Source organism: Pelobates fuscus, chromosome 1 (assembly GCF_036172605.1).
Source record: "Pelobates fuscus isolate aPelFus1 chromosome 1, aPelFus1.pri, whole genome shotgun sequence".
NCBI classification, from domain to species: domain Eukaryota; kingdom Metazoa; phylum Chordata; class Amphibia; order Anura; family Pelobatidae; genus Pelobates; species Pelobates fuscus.
In genome coordinates this window covers 162,330,836-162,350,753 of record NC_086317.1, presented here as the reverse complement: position 1 = coordinate 162,350,753, position 19,918 = coordinate 162,330,836, and the positions used below count along the sequence as shown (strand labels likewise).

General features: G+C 48.0%; 1 protein-coding gene across 1 annotated transcript in view; it reads right to left on the bottom strand.

The window, feature by feature from the left end:
- Window positions 1-18,983: 18,983 nt before the first annotated feature.
- LOC134589787 (N-fatty-acyl-amino acid synthase/hydrolase PM20D1-like) overlaps window positions 18,984-19,918 on the bottom strand; it is a 52,933-nt gene continuing 51,998 nt past the window's right edge. Inside the window, exon 14 of the mRNA XM_063444358.1 lies at window positions 18,984-19,324. Coding sequence (XP_063300428.1) covers window positions 19,195-19,324 — 130 coding nt within the window. The 3' untranslated portion in view covers window positions 18,984-19,194. The remainder of the gene's footprint in view (window positions 19,325-19,918) is intronic.

Genomic DNA, 19,918 nt, shown 5'->3' with positions numbered 1-19,918 from the left:
CGCATTTTACAAATGTTACAAGCAGTTTACAAATTTGTGCAATAAATATTATTGAAAACATTGAAAAAAATGTGGGTGTTTTCTTACATTTTTATTATGGGGGGGGGGGGGGCAGGGGGGTGCCACACTCAGGGTCCGCCCCGGGTGCCAAATGCTCTAGGTACGCCCCTGCCGTTAGCCCTAATTCTCCGGAACTGTTTTGGGAATGGGACCATGTGCACGGTGGGTCAAAAAGAGACTGACAGCCAAGATGGCTGGTAGCACATCCTAAGAGCTCCAGCAACAACTGGCACAAACGAGTTAAAATCGTGCAACATACTCACACAAGCGGCACAGAGTGACCGGGAACAGACTCAGAGCAACATGCCGAACAAAACGGTACCAGTCCAGCACCGGTGCACTGCCGACAAATCGCTACCGGCCATGCGGCCTACACCAGAGCAAAGCCTGAGGTCCGGAGGAGGCGGCCGCTCTTCCGACACGGGAAGAGCAGCCACCATGCTCGTCTAGACTGTCTCTATCACAAACCGGTCACACATAGACTAAGCATCTTATCATACCTTACCGACACTAGCATAATTAATCTAAAACTGTTAAGTGTTTATTACCCTCACTTGTCTTGGTCACCTCTATTCGATAGCATGCTAGCCACAGCGTAGAAAAGCTAGGATAAAGAATGCATGTCTGATAGTCTTGTTTCTGCTTCACTGTGCCTCAAGCCTGTTATATATATATATATATATATATATTTATTTATTTTTTTTTGGAAAATCGCGCTCCGGCATAATATTAGAGATGCAGACCAGAGACAAGGGACCTGCAATGTTACTCTTCCGTGCCATGATATGTCTGTCTTATCCCAACCTTGATCCCGCCTAGCAAATAATGTGACTCAAGGAAATCTTTGTCTATATGCACACCTGCATCCACTCAGAACGTAGGTTTAGACCGAAATGTTTTGTTTTAGTTTAGGCTTGTTGCCCATCTACGCTACCTATTTCTCAACTGTAATAACCTATAAACGACTAGCAAGCAAATGCAAATAGCCATCAGCACTTGTTTATTGGCAAACGAGGATACTATAACCACTATTAAGCCGTTTATCCTCGACTCAATTTTGTAAAGCGATGTTTTATAAAGCGATGTATTAACGTGACCTTTATCCCTACCATTTCCTAAACCACGCTATTATTCGGTGAGCAAAGCGACTGTTTCCTCTAGGTGGTTAGGAAGTACACGATGTACACCTGTTTGTTTTTTCTCTCACAAAAAATAAAAAAGTGCAATGTCTTTGATGCCATGTAAACAGATGTAAATGACAATCGATCTGCACCAGCTATTGTGGCGGTGCAAGTCACATGTTTCATATCTGCATGAACAAAATAAAGAATTTAAAAAAAAAAGAGAGACTTTCAGGAATTTCCTGAACCCCTTCTCTGATCTGGGTGATTTTTGGATATGTTGTTCACCCAGAACAGGGGATGTTTTATGTGGATATATTGTATTTTGGGGTACTTATTGGACTTTATAAAAATGTGTGTTTTTCTGCCTGGGGATAATAAAGTTAATGTATTATCGGCCTTAATTATATCACAGGCAGAGGGGAGGGATTGTGTACTGTATGTGGGAGTGTCATTCATTGTTACATTGTTTCTATTGGCTTGTACACTTTGTGTCCCTGTGCCCAACAAGGTCCACCTGGGCATCAACTTTGTTGGGAAACTTGCATAAAAGGCCAGTTTGGGCTTCCATTAAACAGACTTGTTCTACCCTTCATGAAGTTTAGGCTCATGTTTGGGGGATTGAAGAACTACATACACTCTGTGGATTGCGATCACTTTACTACCCTGAGTATAATCACTAAGCTCTTGTAAGAGCTGTTCCTGCTACGCTCTCTGGACTAGGAGAGGCCTACCCACTGGAAGCTGGATCCTGGTCTTAGGTCCAAGGTGGGTGGTGGACAGTGAGACCCCAACCATGCTGCGGCGGTTCGTGGGGTTTACGGTGGTTATGGTGTTCCAGTACAGTGCTGATGGTACTCGCAAGAACCAGGACGGAGGTACTTTTCAGAAAAATAAAAAGACATCAAATGGTAAGTTATATTTATTTATTTACAGGTATTTAGTTTTATTGGCTTGGGGACCCCTAGTCACCCCTGGAGGGTATTTTTACATTTAGCCCCCTTCCGTCACCCATGGGTGGGGGCTGGGGGGGAGGACAATAGGCCCCCCCTATTGTCTTTTAGGGCCCCCACCCACTGCAAATGGGGAGGGGCTGGGGGGAGGACAATAGGACCATTGTCTTTTAGGGCCCCCACCTGCCGCTCATGGGTGGGGGGAGGGGGGGGAAATAGGTTCCCCCCATTTTTATTTAGGGCCCCACGTGCCGCTCATGGGTGGGGGCCAGGTGGAGAGCAATAGGTTCCCCACCATTGTCCTTTAGGGCCCCTACCCGCTGCTCATGGGTGGGGGCTAAGGGGGGATCCAAGTCAATCCACAGCCACACTCGAGGGGCACGGGTCGGGGCTAGGGGGGTACACTATGTCCCCCGCTAGTTATTAGATTCCCCTCAATCTATTTTTTTTTTTTTTACAACAGTGAGCAGCCACAGGCTGGGCATGCGCTGGAATTACACAGCGCTATCTAGTGTGGGCAGATGACGTCTCCCACAGGGACGTCACCTGCCCACACAAATATGGCGACGCCTAGGACCTAGGTCTGGGCACGAAATGAAGATAAAAAAATAGGTAATATGGGAGTCTTAGGGGCATTTTTGGGTAACAAGGGGTCAATTAGATGTAGTGGAGTCGGTTAAAAAAAACTGGATTTGACCATAACTGTGCCGCTTTAAGTTTGAACTTCACTTTGAAAAACTATCAGATCAGGTTGAGAAGCAGTACTTAGGGAGTCAGGTATGTCACATAAACCTTGTCTAATAACTAGTACATAGTCCTAGAAGACATTTCTTCCAGACTACTATTCTATTCCATACTCTTACTTCCACTAGCCACACTTTCCATATTACCATTGCCACTAAATGTTCGTATTCTGAATTCACATTCTTTCCACTAATCACTTTCTCTTCAACTCCCACTTCCCAAGCCCCATTGCACACGTATTTTTTTATTTTCAACAAACCACACACACTTCTCCCACAACTTAATATTTTCACCTACCGAGTTCCAGCATGTCATGTCAATTATTGCACTACCTGTGCTGCAGGCCACAATTGGGGTTACAGATACTATTTACTGCGTATACCAGACTTCATTGACAGACTTTGGGAAGCCACTCTTTAAACCAAGTTTGACCTGAAGGGGACATACAATATGCATCGGGAATGGGGTTGAGTGGAAAACTACCTTTAAAACTAGACATGACTTGAATACAAGGTTGTGCCCTTCAGCCTTTGTAATGGCCCAGCAATATGTCAACATTTCATACACAATACCTTCTAAAATCTCCTGGACATCTGTGTAGTATATACCGCGGTGATATTATGCTCATTTATCCTAAAGATCTCAAACATGTAAAGAATGTATGGGGAAACAAGGATAATCATATATAACAACTCTGTTGTATAGGTAGGGTTGTATAGCCAAATCAATTAAAAAAATAATGAGGGTACCCTTGATAATTTGGTCAACAAAAATTACCATAAAAAGCCAAATACCATAGAAACAGAAAAGGTAAGGGCTAGGGGAAAAACAAAAAACCCTAAGGTGTACAAAGACACCTCAGGATGGGAAGGCAGTGGATTGTAAATTCAACCTTTATTAAAAAATGCAGGTATCGGTAGACTTACTAAAGAACAACTGAAGTATGTACAATATATACACTAATACCCAAGAGGAGGAAAGCCATGACCAATGTAAACAAGGTAGCCTCCAGCTACCAGATATGAGAGAGTAGGCTGGGTCCAGAACAATTGATGGTACTGGGGAAGCACGTGTAGGTGGCTGCTAAATTAGCTATATCTGCCACAAGGCAGAACTGGATCCCTAAAAAGTCCTTCTTAACATAAGGAGGTAACCAAATAACTTATAAAGCAGGATTATATGTTCTTATTAAAAGCACAATAAAGTGAATATGCCTCAGAAAAAAGGTGGCAAAGGAATAGAGAAAATTTATGACAAACTTACCATAATTTTCTTTTCCTGGCTATTTCTCATGGCAGCATCACTTATGGGTAGCTCCTCCCTTAGCAGTCACAGGACAGGAATTAATTCGATTAATTAGACTGATAGGTATAAAGAGTCCCTCCTCCCCTTACACCTCAGTCCAATTATAAAGCTGAATAAAATAAAAGAATGGGCGGGAACCCTGATGCTTCCATGAGAAATAGCCAGGAAAAGAAAATTATGGTAAGTTTGTCATAAATGTTCTCTATTCCTGGCTAATCATGGCAGCATCACATATGGGTAATACCCAAGCTCACATAATTATAGGGTGGGAATACTTAAATCGAGAAAAGACACTAAACAGACTCTATGCTGCAAAGAAATTTAATTTCAACGGGATAAGGAAACCGTAGATAGGACACTCTTCCCAAAGGAAGTGGAAGGAGTATCCACATCCAACTTGTAGTGTTTTATGAACGTCATCGGGGGAGACCAGGTGGCTGCCCTGCAAATATCATCGTATGGAACCTCTGCCCAATTAGCCCATGAAGTCGACAATGCTCTGGTAGAATGAGTTTTTATCTTCATTGGAGGAGATCAATCTTTAGAGATATATGCATTCCTGATCACTAGCGAAATCCAACGTTTCAACATAGATAAAGAGGCTGCCTCACCTCTCCTGGCTCCTGAATGTAAAATGAAGAGTTGATCAGTTTTTCTGTAAGATTCAGAACGCTTAAGGTACATAGACAGGCAGTTCATGACATCCAAACGTTGCCACCTAACCTCCTCTTGCGAAGAAGGATTGGGGTAGAATGATGGAAGGACCACTTCTTGAGAGAAATGAAACTGAGAGACCACCTTAGGAAGAAACTCAGGTTTTGGCTTCAGGCACACCCTATCATGATAGAATTGTAGACAAGAAGATAAGGTAGAAAAAGCTTTAATCTCCGAAATTCGTCTTGCGGAAGTAATTGCCACCAAAAACAAAGTTTTATACGTCAGTAGGGTAGCATCCAAACTCTCAAGAGGGGGGGCGTGTCCGGCAGCCGGAGAACATGGCCGCATAATCCCACAGCTCCTCGTGGCACCCGCAATTAAACGCAACTAATTGCTCACCCTGTACACCAACGAGACAACAAATGGGTCGCAAACGAGGGGCAGATGCCGCCGGCACCCCGGGAACGTCGAGACCGGGCGGCGAGCAAACCATCCGGGCCTTCCTACACACCGCGGCCCGCGACAGAACGCCGCAGCGCGAAATGGAGGCCGCAAGCCCGACCAGGGACTCCACGCCATCTACCCCACGGAGGCTCTCACCATCACCCTCCCCGATACCGGAGCAACCCCCGCAACCGGATGGTGAGTGGAGGGCGATACTGCCCAATTTACTTACAAAAATGGACTTTGAGGCCCTCTCAGACCGCCTGGGCCGTGTGGTCCGGGAAGAAGTGGCCCAATTGAGAGCAGACCTGACAAATGTGGAGGCACGGATGTCAGTGGCGGAAGCCGAAACCAGGGCACTCCGCACAGACTTAGAGCAAGCCAACACCGCAGTAACAACACAAGAAGCTGACATAGCCCACCTGACCACATGGGTCGACGATTTAGATAACCGCGGACGCAGGATGAACCTGCGAGTCCGTGGAGTCAGAGAGGGGGGCCCGGCTGAAAATATCCCAGAGCTCCTGAGACAGATCTTTAGCCAGGTATTGGGCAATCAGAATATGCCCAGAATAGGCCTAGTCAGGGCACACCGAGCAATAAGACCACCGCCAGCACCAGAAGATCAGCCCAGAGACATAGTGTGCTGCCTAGATAACTTCCAACTAAAAGAAGAAATTTTGCGCACAGCACGACGCCTGGGCACCATCCGCTTGGAAGGCCAGACCATCGCTATCTTTCAAGACCTATCTCGCTTCACCTTACAGGCCAGACGAGCCCTACGCCCGATTACCACCGCCCTGCAACACGCTGGCATACAATACCGCTGGGGATACCCCTTCTCCCTCTCAGCCAGACACGGCCCGGACTACCTGACAATACGGAAACCAGATGACGTCCACCCGTTTATGCGCACTCTAGGACTCCCATTGGTCACGGTCCCCAACTGGCTGGCGAGGTCGTTCCTCTCACAACCGAACAGACCCCAACCACCGCAAGGAAGAGACCCGGGCCAGCAAAGACCCCAACCACAACGTCACCGTGAGGGACGTCCTGGCCAATTCGGACACGAGATGTAAACCAACACCGCACCATGCAGCCTTGGCGGTAAGACAAAGACCCACCATATAGCAGACTCCTACGACAGACCGTGAGTACCCTAGCAAGGGGCGAGTTGCAGTTCTTGAATTTAATTTTTTTCTGGGACCTTAACTTTTGGGGGTTTGGGTGGGGGAAAGGGGGGAGGCGAAATACACGAGTCACAGAACACACTCCAGGGCTGAGCCTTAATACTGACCCCGCACACCACAAAGGGGGACCCCAACAGCTCTTATTTTTGGGTGGGGGATGGGACGCAAGACGCACCATCCAGGAACGGACAAACAGGGGCGGGACGATGGGACGGATGAAGGCTGATATGGGAGGGGAGAGGGGAGTAGGGGGGGGGGGGAGGGAAGCGGAAATACCAGGACAATCTACCTAGGACTGCCAAAGAAAGAAAGCTCACGTGAGAACTGGACACACACCATTTGCATGATCCTACCAGCTACTCGCACACACCAAAAGCCAAATGCACACAGCCTAGAGCCTCTAACACTGGCCAGAACACACGTATTATCACGCAGATTCACCACGCAAACGGGGAGGGAGGGAGGTGGGGGAGGGTGGGAGAGGGAGAGGGGAGGGTGGGAGAGGGAGAGGGGAGGGTGGGGGAGGGAGAGGGGAGGGTGGGAGAGAGAGAGGAGAGGGTGGGGGTGGAGGGAGGTAGGGGGGAGGGGGAGAATGTCAGCCCGAACCTAAACCCCCCAATAGAAAGTTGCCACCATTGCCGATACTAAACCCCACACAGCTACGGCCACAGCCCTACCCTAGTGTCCCACCACGTACGTAGACTTAGTAAAGACGCAAAGAAAAAGGCAAAACTACTTAGACGCACGACACCACACAGAATCGAGGGGTTGAGACCGGACCTCATAGATGGAGGGCAAGATACAGACGCAGATGGCCGCAGACGGCGAGTTGGTCCCATGACACCGTACAACGCCATCAGGGCTGCACACGATGACTTGGGTCCACCCCAAAAACCTAGAGACAAACCAAGCCCAGCTAACCCACGCAGTGCCCTAACACCCGCACCACACAGAGCCAACAAACACCCGACCCCCATAGGCCCACCGCGCACAGCACACTGGAACAAATGCAAAAACCGATACCTAGCACCCACCCCCAACGACAGGCTGACAGCCCAAACCCCGAAAATACTCTCGAGAACACAGACACCGCCAAGGCTGGCAAACGCGCACCAAACCAATCCCGTTGCCAAGTTACTGACCGTATGTAATAGACGACCCACGCACACACCAATATAGCAGGGACAGCAACCCACTCAAATCCTAAGCCACATAGGAGACTGATTCCCAAACTCGACAAACCACAGACAAACCAATCGGACGGGCCCACAGCTCAGCTGTCTACACCATAACCGAACAGGACAAGATCCATCGGCCCATCCCGACTACCCACCGCCCCCACAGGAACAGGACATAACGCTACTCCACATAGGAGGTACAGCGTCCCTCCCGGATCAGACCCAAGCCCGACACACGGCGGGTGGGGGGTATTTGACACCGGGACTCTTGTCCACTATCCTTACTAAACACAGGTTCCAACGCTACAGCAGGAACCACGACTACCTTGACCACGCACACGGACACAACCACAACACCACACGGACATACACACCCACCGACCCTAGCCGGACTAACCCACCTTCCCCCTCCTCCCCACGAAACACCATATAGCCCCCCCTGGCCGCTCCGGAGATGCAGGCCCAGGGGTCGAGCCGATTCGCCCGAGAGGACCTCACCGTAGTCTCGTACAACGTTCACGGCCTCAACGTACGTGAGAAACGAACTAGGCTCCTGCGAGATCTCAAACACTATAAGGCATCTATAGCCTTTCTTCAGGAAACACATTTCCAGGAAGGTAGAGCCCCAGCACTGAAAGACCGACTATCGCCAGGGATACTTCAGCAACAACCCAGACAGGCGAACGTTAGGAGTTGGCATTCTCTTTTCTAGCCAGATCCCATATATTGAACGAGCCACGCTCAGATGCAAACAGGGCAGATATGTCTTCACGAAAGGCACCATACTAGACCAGGCCTACACCTTCGCCAGCCTCTATTCCCCAAACTCGAAGCAACACCAATTCCTACGCAATACACTAAACACACTAATGAACTTCGCGGAAGGCACCTTGATCATCGGCGGTGATCTAAACCTGGCGCTGCACCCTGGACAAGATTCGACAACCAAACAGGGATCTACACCGGATAACAGACACGCCAACACGCTGCACACCATCCACTACCATCAACTCACAGACTGCTGGCGGGCGCTTCACCCCGCATCCCGCGACTACACTTTTTACTCCGCGACCCACTCCTCATACTCGAGATTGGACTATTTCCTAATACCCCACCGAGACCTCACTTTGCTCAAGGAGGCGGAAATATTGCCCATGACATGGTCGGACCACTGCCCTATCCGTATAAAAATACAATCACCCCTGTACAGGCCGAGACAAACCTCCTGGAGACTGAATGAATCGATCCTCTCTGATGCGCTACTAGTAGACAAGACCAGACAATCCATACAAGACTATTTCACGGACAACGAGCGGGGGGAGACGACGCCCCTGATGTGTTGGGAGGCCCACAAAGCAGTGATCCGAGGCCAGCTGATAACAGCGTGCTCCACTCGTAAGAGGGAAGCAAAACAGGCCATGATAACCCTCAGCAGGGAGATTGCAACTCTGGAAGCCACCCACAAACGCACACTGAACGCAGAGGTCTACAGAGACCTGGTCAACAAAAGGGACCAGCTCTCCTCGCACCTGAACCGCTCGATACAGCGCTCCTACCAACACTTCAAGCACGTAATATTCGAACACGGGAACAAGTGTGGGAGACTACTAGCGAACCTCCTAAAACAACGCAGGACCCAGCTATACATCCCAAAAATCAAAGGCCCGCAACAACAGCACCTGCACCTCCCGGACCAGATCTCATCCGCGCTCCTCTCTTACTACCAAGGACTATACCACCTGCGCCAAGACGCACCAGGGGAATCACACCACCAAAAACGCGATGAGATCCGGCGATACCTGGACACCGCAAACGGACCCAGACTGGAAAACGCAGACCAGGAGAACCTGGAAATGCTCATCACGACAGAAGAACTGACACACGCTCTCAAAAGAGCAAAAACAGGCAAGGCACCGGGACCCGATGGCTTCCCCCTCATCTACTATAAGACCTTCTCCACGGACCTCCTCCCGAAACTGCAAGCAGCCCTCAACTCCATTCTAGAAGGAGCTGCGCCAACGGCCCAGTTCACAGCCGCGAACATCACCCTTCTACCTAAGGAGGGGACAGACCCTACGCTATGCCCAAGCTACCGCCCGATCTCCGTATTAAACACGGACCTTAAACTCTTAGCAAGCGTCCTGGCGGCACGCCTTGCCCCCCTACTTCCATCAACAATCCACCCGGATCAAACGGGATTCATCCCAGGGAGAGAGGTGAGGGACAACACCATCAGAGCCCTGAACATCATAGCACACGCCAGAACACTGAAGACCCCAACGCTCCTCCTATCCACGGACGCAGAAAAAGCGTTTGACCGGGTGGACTGGGACCTCATGTTCGGCACACTCCAGGCTCTGGGCGTGGGACCACACTACCTCTCCTGGGTAAAGGCATTATACACGCGCCCGACCGCCCGCATTCGGATCAACGGAGCACTAACGGACCCATTCCAGATCCACAACGGAACAAGGCAGGGCTGCCCGCTATCACCCCTGCTCTTCGCACTGACATTGGAACCCTTCCTGAACAGAATACGACAGAATGACAGCATACGAGGGATAACTATAGGACGGACCCACCACAAGACCCTAGCATACGCAGACGACCTCCTATTTATAGTCACAACCTCAGATCAGACCCTACAAGCCATCCAGTCGGAATTTGAAACATACGGCAGAGTTTCGAATCTCCAAATCAACTCAACGAAGTCAGAAATCCTAGGACTGTCAATACATCACGCTCTCAGGCAGACACTCCAGCGAAAGTACCCATATCGCTGGTGCAACCAGCACATGCGATACCTGGGAGTCTGGCTAACACCAAACCCGGCAGACCTATATGCCCATAACTATGTCCCCATCCTCAAGAAGGCGGTTGAGGAACTACAAATGTGGAACACACACTATATCTCTTGGCTAGGAAGGGTGAACGCAGTCAAGATGACACTTCTGCCTAAGCTTCTTTTCATATTCCAGACGGTGCCAATATTGGCCCCGGATTCCTTCTTCTCGACCCTGAAATCGGAGGTCCGCAGGTTTGTATGGAAGGGCAGGTCCCCGCGCATAGCTCATTCTCAACTGACACTGCCCAAACTCCGAGGGGGACTGGCACTCCCCGATTTCGGAAAATATTATCAGGCGACACACCTTAACAGGCTCTTGAGCTGGACATCGGAGGGAAGCACGAAACTATGGGCCCAACTGGAATCAGAAACAACCAACTGCAACCTGCGTGCCTTGCCATGGATTACGAAAACCGCGTACCGCCACATGCGAATACAGAACCCATTCGTAACGGCGACTATGCAGGTCTGGCACAGACACGGCACGAAACACTACTTGACAACAGACCCAGGTCCGCTACTCCCACTGACAGGTAACCCGGATTTCCCGGCCGGAGACCAGAGCCAGCTTCCCGGCCTGACCAAACACATCCCAACCCTGCGTATTAAAGACGTACTCAGTCGACCATTCGCAGTTCGCCCGACGACTGAACTGTTCCCCGACCAACCACTCACATTCACGCATACCCTAGCACGGGCGCAGATCGTGCAATACATTAAATCAATCCCACAAAGACCCTGCCTACAACGGGAGCTGACGCAGTTTGAAACGCTATGCACGCAGGACCAGGAACCGACCCGGGCCGTGTCCCAAATCTATTCAGCCATCGTAGTAAACAGATATATTCTGGCACCACCATGCATCAGACGCTGGGAGGAAGACATCAACGAGTCCCTAACTGACGCAGACTGGGACAAAATCATCACCCACGTACAGAAAACACCGGGCTCGGCGAGACTACAGGAGAATTCATACAAAATCCTGACCAGGTGGTACATCACCCCATCGAGCCTCCACGCTAGGGACAACCAGATCCCAGACACATGCTGGCGATGCGAAACAGAGACGGGCACATTTACCCATATCTGGTGGGAATGCGCCCGTATTCGGCCCTTCTGGGAAGCGATACGCAAAGCGATACGGGACATAACAGACGAGACCCTACCGCGGACACCAGCCGCCTTCCTCCTCCATCATACTACCATACCGACGCCAGCTTACACCAGATCGGTCATCCCGAGACTCCTTAACGCGGCCAAGGCCACGATCCCCACGTTTTGGAAACAGACAAACACGCCACCCATAAGAAGATGGGTAGAGGAAGTGGAGGACATAAGAAAATACGAGGACGTGAAGGCAACTACCCCGAAACAGAGGGAGAACTACACAAACCGTTGGTTCTACTGGCTACGCCACATTAACTCGGACGACTTTCTACCACATCTTGCAGAACCGTAAGCAGAGACGCGAAGAGTGCAATGGAGGCCCAGAGGTCCCCCGAATGTGGCCCCGGGGAGGGCGGCTCTGGGGCGGCGATGGGGGGCATCACCCTTCCCTACCCCATGGAACCCCTCCCCCCCCCACCCGAACAGACACACGACCACTTAATATAACCCAGACACACCACGGCATTACCCTGACTACACCTCGGTAGACCAGATCACTGAACCGAGCAGACGCGCACCGCTCACAGACGACCCACAGGCCACTGAAACCGAGACACATACACCCAAAACCCGAAGACGACCACAGGACCACACATACACCTACTAAACAGCCCATACACCCACGAGAGACTTGGGCACGGCACCCACAAAGAGAGCCACGTAACAGACCAGCCATACACAGCCCAGCTACAGACCTTGACACGACCCTAAAATATAACGAGACGAGACACTGACCGACGCCAAATCGACCACACAATACACCGTGACACACAAAGGCACAAACACCCACACACGGCCAGCATAACCCACACCGTTTATCGACCCAGTCGAGACAGACACCCAGGACGGATACATGCCACCCACCAGGGACTCTCGAAAGAGATAGAACCTAATGTATTACACAACTTCAGAAGGAGACCCCATGATCGTATACCCACCAAACAGAGGACCCCAAACACCGAGAACACACACTTCAACACATAAGAACCGACCACAGTACAAGCAGACATAGGCCAAGGCCACAAACAACCACACCGATTCGCAGATAGCACACACAAAGATACAAACTGAGAAGTATTGCAATAAGTTAGCCTCGACGTAGGCGAAATGTTAGTTACCTTTGTTATATAAGCAGAGCATCTACATAGGCGTTTTTCTCTTGATGATATTTTACCATAACAAGCAGAGCCTCTGCGTAGGCGCATTTCCAAGTTCTTGGGATATACGAACAGAGCCTCTGCGTAGGCGGTTTCCTTCTGATTATGTTTTGCCATACCAAACAGAGCCTCTGCGTAGGCACATCCCCAAGTACCTGAGATATACGAGCAGAGCCTCTGCGTAGGCAATGATGCCACGAAAGTATTCATATATGCTTTGTGAATGTTTAACATAAGAGAACGTAATAAAAACAATTTAACACAAACTCTCAAGAGGAACAAACAGATCCTCAGTTAGGTAATTGAGCACCAGAGGAATGTCCCTAGGAGGGGTAGTAGATCTGGAAGGAGGTCTCAACCTGAAAGCTGCCTTGAAGAACCTGGAGATCAAAGGGTCCGAAGTCCATGAGATGTTGCCCAAAGCTGAAAGAGCCGAAGACTGAACCTTAAGAGTGCTGAGGCCCTTATCCAGACCCTCTTGCAGGAACTCCAAGATTTCAGTATTGTGAGGATGCAGGAAGTCAATATTTTTGGCCGAAGCCCATTCCCGGAACACATCCCAGATCCTATGGTAGCATGAGGAAGTAGAAGCTTTTCTTGATTGCAAAAGGGTATTGACCACTGCTTCTGCGAGACCTAGCAGTTGAAGTCTCTTTTTCAAGACCCATACCCCCAATTAAAGGCGTTCTGGATGAGGATGGAATATTGGGCCCTGCGTTAGCAGATCCTCCATAACAGGAAGAGGCCAAGGCTGTTCCTGGCTCATCATAGACAATAGGGGGAACCACGGCCTCCGAGGCCAAATCGGAATTATGGCAATAACCTTCTTTCCTTCCAACCAAACCTTCCGCAGGAACCTGGGTATCATGGGTAGGGGAGGGAACGCATACCCCAGATCGAATGACCAAGGAAGAGAGAGAGCATCCTGGCCCATTGCCTGACTGTCCGGGTGGAAAGAGAAGTAATTCTCCACCTGATGATTCTGGGAGGACGCCATCAGGTCGATCTGGGGCATGCCCCACCGACAGGCAATCCATGCAAAGACTGCCGGGTGAAGTTTCCATTCTCCCGGAAGAATTTCCTTTCTGCTGAGGAAGTCCGCAGTCACGTTCTCTGATCCTGGAAGATAGATCGTCTTCAGACCATGTAGATTTGTCATGGCGATTGTCATCAAGGGAGCCAGTTCCTTCAAGAGCAATCTGCTTCTTGTGCCCCCTTGGTTGTTCACATATGAAGCAACCGCTCGGTTGTCTGTTTTGATCAGTACCCAAGAATTTAAGATCCGTGGCAGGAACACCAAGATGGCCTTGGTAACAGCTCTCAGTTCTCTTAGATTTGAGTGTAGCTGACTCTCTTCTCGGGTCCACTTCCCTTGAGTCCATGTGGAATTGATGTGGGCACCCCATCCAAAAGAACTGGCATCTGTTGTAATAACCTTCCAAGGAGGTTCTTCCAACAGGAAGCCTGTTGCCAAATTCTTCTTGTTCTTCCACCAGTTCAACCCTTTCCTCACGGGCAGGGGTAGAGAGATCCTTTGCTCCCAATCTGTTCCCACTGTCGAACTGGAGAAGGAAGCAATTCTGGACCGGACAAAACTTCCACTGGGCCCATTTCACCAACCCTATAGTTGACGTCAAAGAACCCAGGAGACTCATGACTTCTCTTGCAGAGGCAGTTTCGAGACCTTGCAGCTTCCTTACTTTGTCTCTAATTTGTGTGACCCTTTCCAGAGACAGGAACACATGGGCAGATACAGTGTTTATCACTGCTCAGAGGAATATGGTCGTCTGAGAAGGAATCAGGGAGTTTTTCTCTACGTTCAGAAGCCAACCGTGGTCTTGAAGAATATTCATCGCCACTAACGTATGATGAGCTACCATCCTTAGAGATGGACCTATGATAAGGATGTCGTCCAAGTAATGGAATATCTCAATACCTTTCTCCCTTATGAAGGCTATCAAAGTGAACTTTCGAGAACGTTCTTGGCACCAAGCTGAGGCCAAACGGTAGTCCCCGGAACTGAAAGTGCCTTCCTAGCGCCCAGAACCTGAGAAACTTCATATGCTCTTGGTTTATAGGGATTTGGTAGTAGGCGTCCCTCAAGTCTATGGAGGTCATCCAGTCTCCTCTTTTGACGCTCTTCAAGATGGTCTGTAAAGATTCCATTTTGAATGTTCTTACATCGAGTATGGAGTTTACACCCTTCAAGTTCAAGTTGAAACACCACTTTCCCTGGGGTTTTTGGGCCAAGAACACTGTGGAGTAAACCCCAAGGAACCTTTTCTGTCTTGGAACTTCTTCCACCACTTTTTGTTCCAGAAGAGTAGAAATGCAGGTCCTCATGGCCCTTCGTTTGATGCCTGCCGACACCCTGGATTTTTTGAAGAAGGCGGATTTTGGGCAAGAGGAAAATTCTATCCTGTAACCCTCCTTTATGATGGATGTGACCCACACGTCCGTAATATTTTTGGCCCACACGGGGTAGTTGAACTTCAGTCTTCCTCCCACAGTCCCCGAACGGGCCTGAAGACCTTCAGAAGTTCTTCCCAGCGGTTCTAGCTCCTCTTCCTCTGGAAGCCTTATTGGAAGATGAGTGTGAGAAGGATTTCCATGAAGAATTTCTGGAATACTCCCTTCCTGGTTTATAGCTTCTGCTGTCCCGAAAGGAGCGCTTATTTTTCCAGGAGGAGGGAAAGCTCTTTCTGCTTACTTGAGGAAAAAATGCTTTTTTCCCCATCAGCAGCTTTTTGAATAGCATCCTCCAGAATTTTGCCAAATAGGAGATCCCCCTGGAACGGAAGGCCACACAAGGACGCCTTAGAGGCATAGTCCGCTCCCCACGAATGAAGCCATAAGGCCCTTCTAGAAGCCACAGACAGGGCCATACTCTTGGCAATCATGCAAGTGATGTCTAGGGAGGCTTCTGAACAGAATTCCGTAGCAAGGCTAAAGTCCTTGAGGCTTTCCAAAAGATGTTCCCTACGGACACCCCGATCAATGTCCTCCTCCAAATTAGCGAGCCACACTCTTAAGGCCCTGGAGAGAGTGGTCAGTGCCACTGCCGGATGAAGGGCGGAGCCCAGGGCCAAGTAGGCTTTAATCAAATCTCCATCCATACGCTTTTCCATAGGATCTCTGAGATATGCCATGGAGTCAATAGGAAGCGTAGTTTTCTTTGCCATATGAATCACAGTCGCGTCAATCTTAGGAACTGAATTCCATAGGCAGCAGTCCACGGCAGAGAAAGGATAAATCCTCGTGAATTTATTTTTCAAGGTGGATTTCCTTTCTGGCTTATTCCATTCCTGAAGGATCATGTCCCTGATCGAGGAATGCACCGGGAAGGTAAGTCTATTCAGTTTTAGGTCCGCAAAGAACTTGTCAGCCTCTTTCAATACCGACTTTTCTTCCGTGAGACTAAGAGTGTCTCTGAGAAGGGTAATAAGTCTATCAATAGACTTCGAGTCAAGAGACCTGGAGGTATATTCAACTTCCTCCTCACCATCATCTGAGACCTACCACATATCAGGGTCTTCTCCAGAGCTGGAAGACTGAGGTTCCGCTCTGTGTCTCTTACTCGGACCACTAGACACCGTGGTAGACTTAAAGCCCTCAGCAATAGCTTGAGAAATCCAGCGTTTAAGGTCATCCTGTGGAGAAACATTATTGGGAACTTCCACCACTTCCAACAAGCAATCCCTGCATAGATTTCTTCCTTGCGGAGCAGGAGACGAAAAGTTAATGCATTTATTGTTTTTTTCCCTCGATTTCCTTGCAGGAGAATCCAAATGTCTGCTGGGGCTGAAACAAAGCCATATATAAACATATATTACAGGCTCAATTGGCACTCTTTTAACAACCCCCCCATCACAAGAAAAATGGCTCACCTATGTTTTCTAGAGAGGGATCTTGCAGAGGCAGAGGGGGAATCCATACTACAAAGGAAATTAAAAGAAAACTGTAAGACACAAGTCCTAGCACAGATGACTTTCTAAGAAAAAAGGCAGCAGCAAAAGAGACCAGCAAATGCCCAACAAGGAATCCTACCTGATAAGGATAAAAAAAACACTCCAGACAGCCAAGCACAGAGCCAAGGAGCAGGATCTGAGGACACAGGAACTTCTTCACTGAACAGCTGACTCAGCGAGCAGGCAGTGAACCAGGATCCCCTGGTTTAAATAGCGCCGGGAAAACCTTCCTTTCCGCACATGCGCAGACCGCTGGAACGCACGCTATGCGTTCCAAACGCCTGTGGCCTAAAATTACATCACTTCCGGTATCACCGGCCCGGTCGCGACGCCACTTCCGCCCGCTGGAACACAAACAGCGTTCCAGCCAACCACGCTGGCCACACCAGGAACCCACAGGCAACCCTAGAGGGCACCCTTGCTGCAGCAGAGAGGGACTCCACCCTCAAGAAAGACCACTCTGACAGAATTATGGATTATGGAGAGATAGAATATTAGCTCATGAATGGGATGTGGATAAATCTTGAAGATGTCTTATAATAAGAACAGAAGGAGTCTTCAAATAAAGATAAATCCCAAATAGAGCTAATATTCTATCTCTCCATACTCAGCTATTATTATTTTATATTCTTGTTTTCTTTATTTTGAGGATTTTTATCTTAGTGTTATTAAAAGTTAAGTTTTATATATATATATATCCACTAGGGGGCGTCCAACTCCTCTCAGACCTATTTAGGTCTGTTCCTCTCTTCCCATTCTTTACAAAATTCATCCTGATCTATCTTTCTGGATTTTAAAATTAACCTTTATTGAAAAATGTGGGTATCAGTAGACTTACTACAGAACAACTAAAGTATGCACAATATATACATTAATACCCAAGAGGAGGAACGCCTTGACCAATATACACAAGGTAGTCCCAAGCTACCAGACATGAAAGGGTAGGCTAGGTCCAGAACAGTTGATGGTACTGTGAAATTATGTGTAGGTGGCTGCTAAATGAGTTATATCTGCCACAAGGCAGGACTGAATTCCTAAAAAGTCCTTCTTAATATAAGGATGTAACCCAATAACTTATAAAGCAGGATTATATCTGCTTATTAAAAGCTCAAGAAATTGAATATGCCCCAGAAAAAAAGAGGGTGTGGGGTGTGGGGGGGGGGGGGGGGGGAGAATAAGGGGAAATTATTTTTATAAGATAAGGTTAGTGGTTCTTCGCAGGCAAAACAAAAGGCGGATGAGAAAGAAGATAGATGGAAATAAACTCCCCTTCTCTTATTTCCGCAAAAGCTATAGAAAGACAACAGGAAAAAAAAGCCAGGGACCAGCACTCAGGGGGGCTACACAGACAGCCTAGCAGAAATGCATGCAATGATGATGGTTAATCTGTCATCCATACCCTCCATTAATGAGAGACTTGTGAAATTGGAATTTCCCCTCCTTCACATCCCAGTATTAAATCCCACTCACACAAGCACGCAGGGTAACAGTTCATCTACTATCCGTCACATAATTCTACTTCCAACGTAATAACAGCACATCTAGTTCCCCCTTCCATGAGGAAATACCTTATTGAAGAGAAATATCTGAACATTGTTTCATTGTTAATTGCTTCATAAGACTTAAATTTAAAGCAAATCATACTGTTATGAGTACCTATCGGTAGTCCTCAAAGCTAGAGATCCCAGAATTTGTTCTGGCATTTGTTCTCTACAGAGATGTTATGTGTTCGTCATACCCACAATGCAATGATGAACTTGATCTGCACATACACAAATTAGTGGTTTTGGGGCACATGTATGGGGGTTTCACTTTTACAATTTTTTATTCTTTTTTCGGCTAGGGCTGCAGCAGATTTAGTTCAGTTCAACATTCATGCTGAGTGGAGTCAACTAGATACTGGCCTAAAAACAAGAGTGTTCCGTGCAAGTAAGGCGCTTACAAGTGAAACTGATAAAATCCACTTACCGTTATACTAGATTAAAAGAAATGGATTTAATATAGTGCAGTATATTTAGTAATAAATTGAGTGCATTTTAATATAGATGCTACACACTCACATTTACAAGAGCCAAATAGGACAGGCTCAGATCACATAGGCAGGTGTGTTCTCAGGTGACACAAACCCCTGCCAAAATCAATGCCTTAAATAAGGCAACCACACACATACAGTTGTAATCAAAATTATTCAACCCCCATTGAAAATCAAGTTTATTGGCAAAAATTTACATACTTTCAGCTTTTTCGAATGAACAAATCAGACATGAGCAATTGAAATAGCTTAACACAATGAATGCTTCAAGTTGTGTCCTGAAGTTCAACTGAAATTGCAACTTATACTGACTTCTCCAGTCTCAAAATGAATCTACATTTCCATAACATTATTCAAGTCCCTCCATTTCTGACTATAATTCTTCTGGTATATGATGAGGCCTGGGCACTTTCTCAGAGTCTGAATTTTGAATCAGCTGGTAATAAAACTGTACAGCAACTTCAAACCCTTCTTTTGATATCCGTTCATTCAGACCATGAAACCTGAAAGAAAGAAACATTTTTAAAACTATGACTAAATATGTAACATTTACTCCAACATCTTGAAGTAAATGAGGTAAAAGCAGTATACTTTTATTTTGTATTGTATGCATTACAAATACCTATAGAACTCTTAATATATTTTTATATAATCTGTGTATATTTGTGTATATAATCTGCAGAGAGTCCCATGAGCAAAGATTTCCCAATCAAGTCTATTCATCTCAAGGAGCAGTGATTAGGTTGCTAGGATAGGACCTGCCAAGGATGGGGTGCATTGCTTTTGAGGCATCAGGGTTAGCCCAAGACATTGTGCTGCCTGGACCCAAGCATGACATACTGCCCACCCCCCTCCCTCAACACCAAAAGCATGCCACCAAAACATAGTGGATGTAGAGTATTTGTGTATAATAGATGCAGAGAGCCTGTAGTGGATGCAGTGTGTGTGTTTGTGTAGTGGATGTAGTGTGTGTGTGTGTGTGTTTGTGTAGTGGATATATAGTGTGTGTTTGTTTGCTGCAGTGTATCAAGGGGATGCAATGTCTGTGTGAGTGATTTTGGATGCAGTGTGTGCTAGTGATGTAGAATATATGTGTG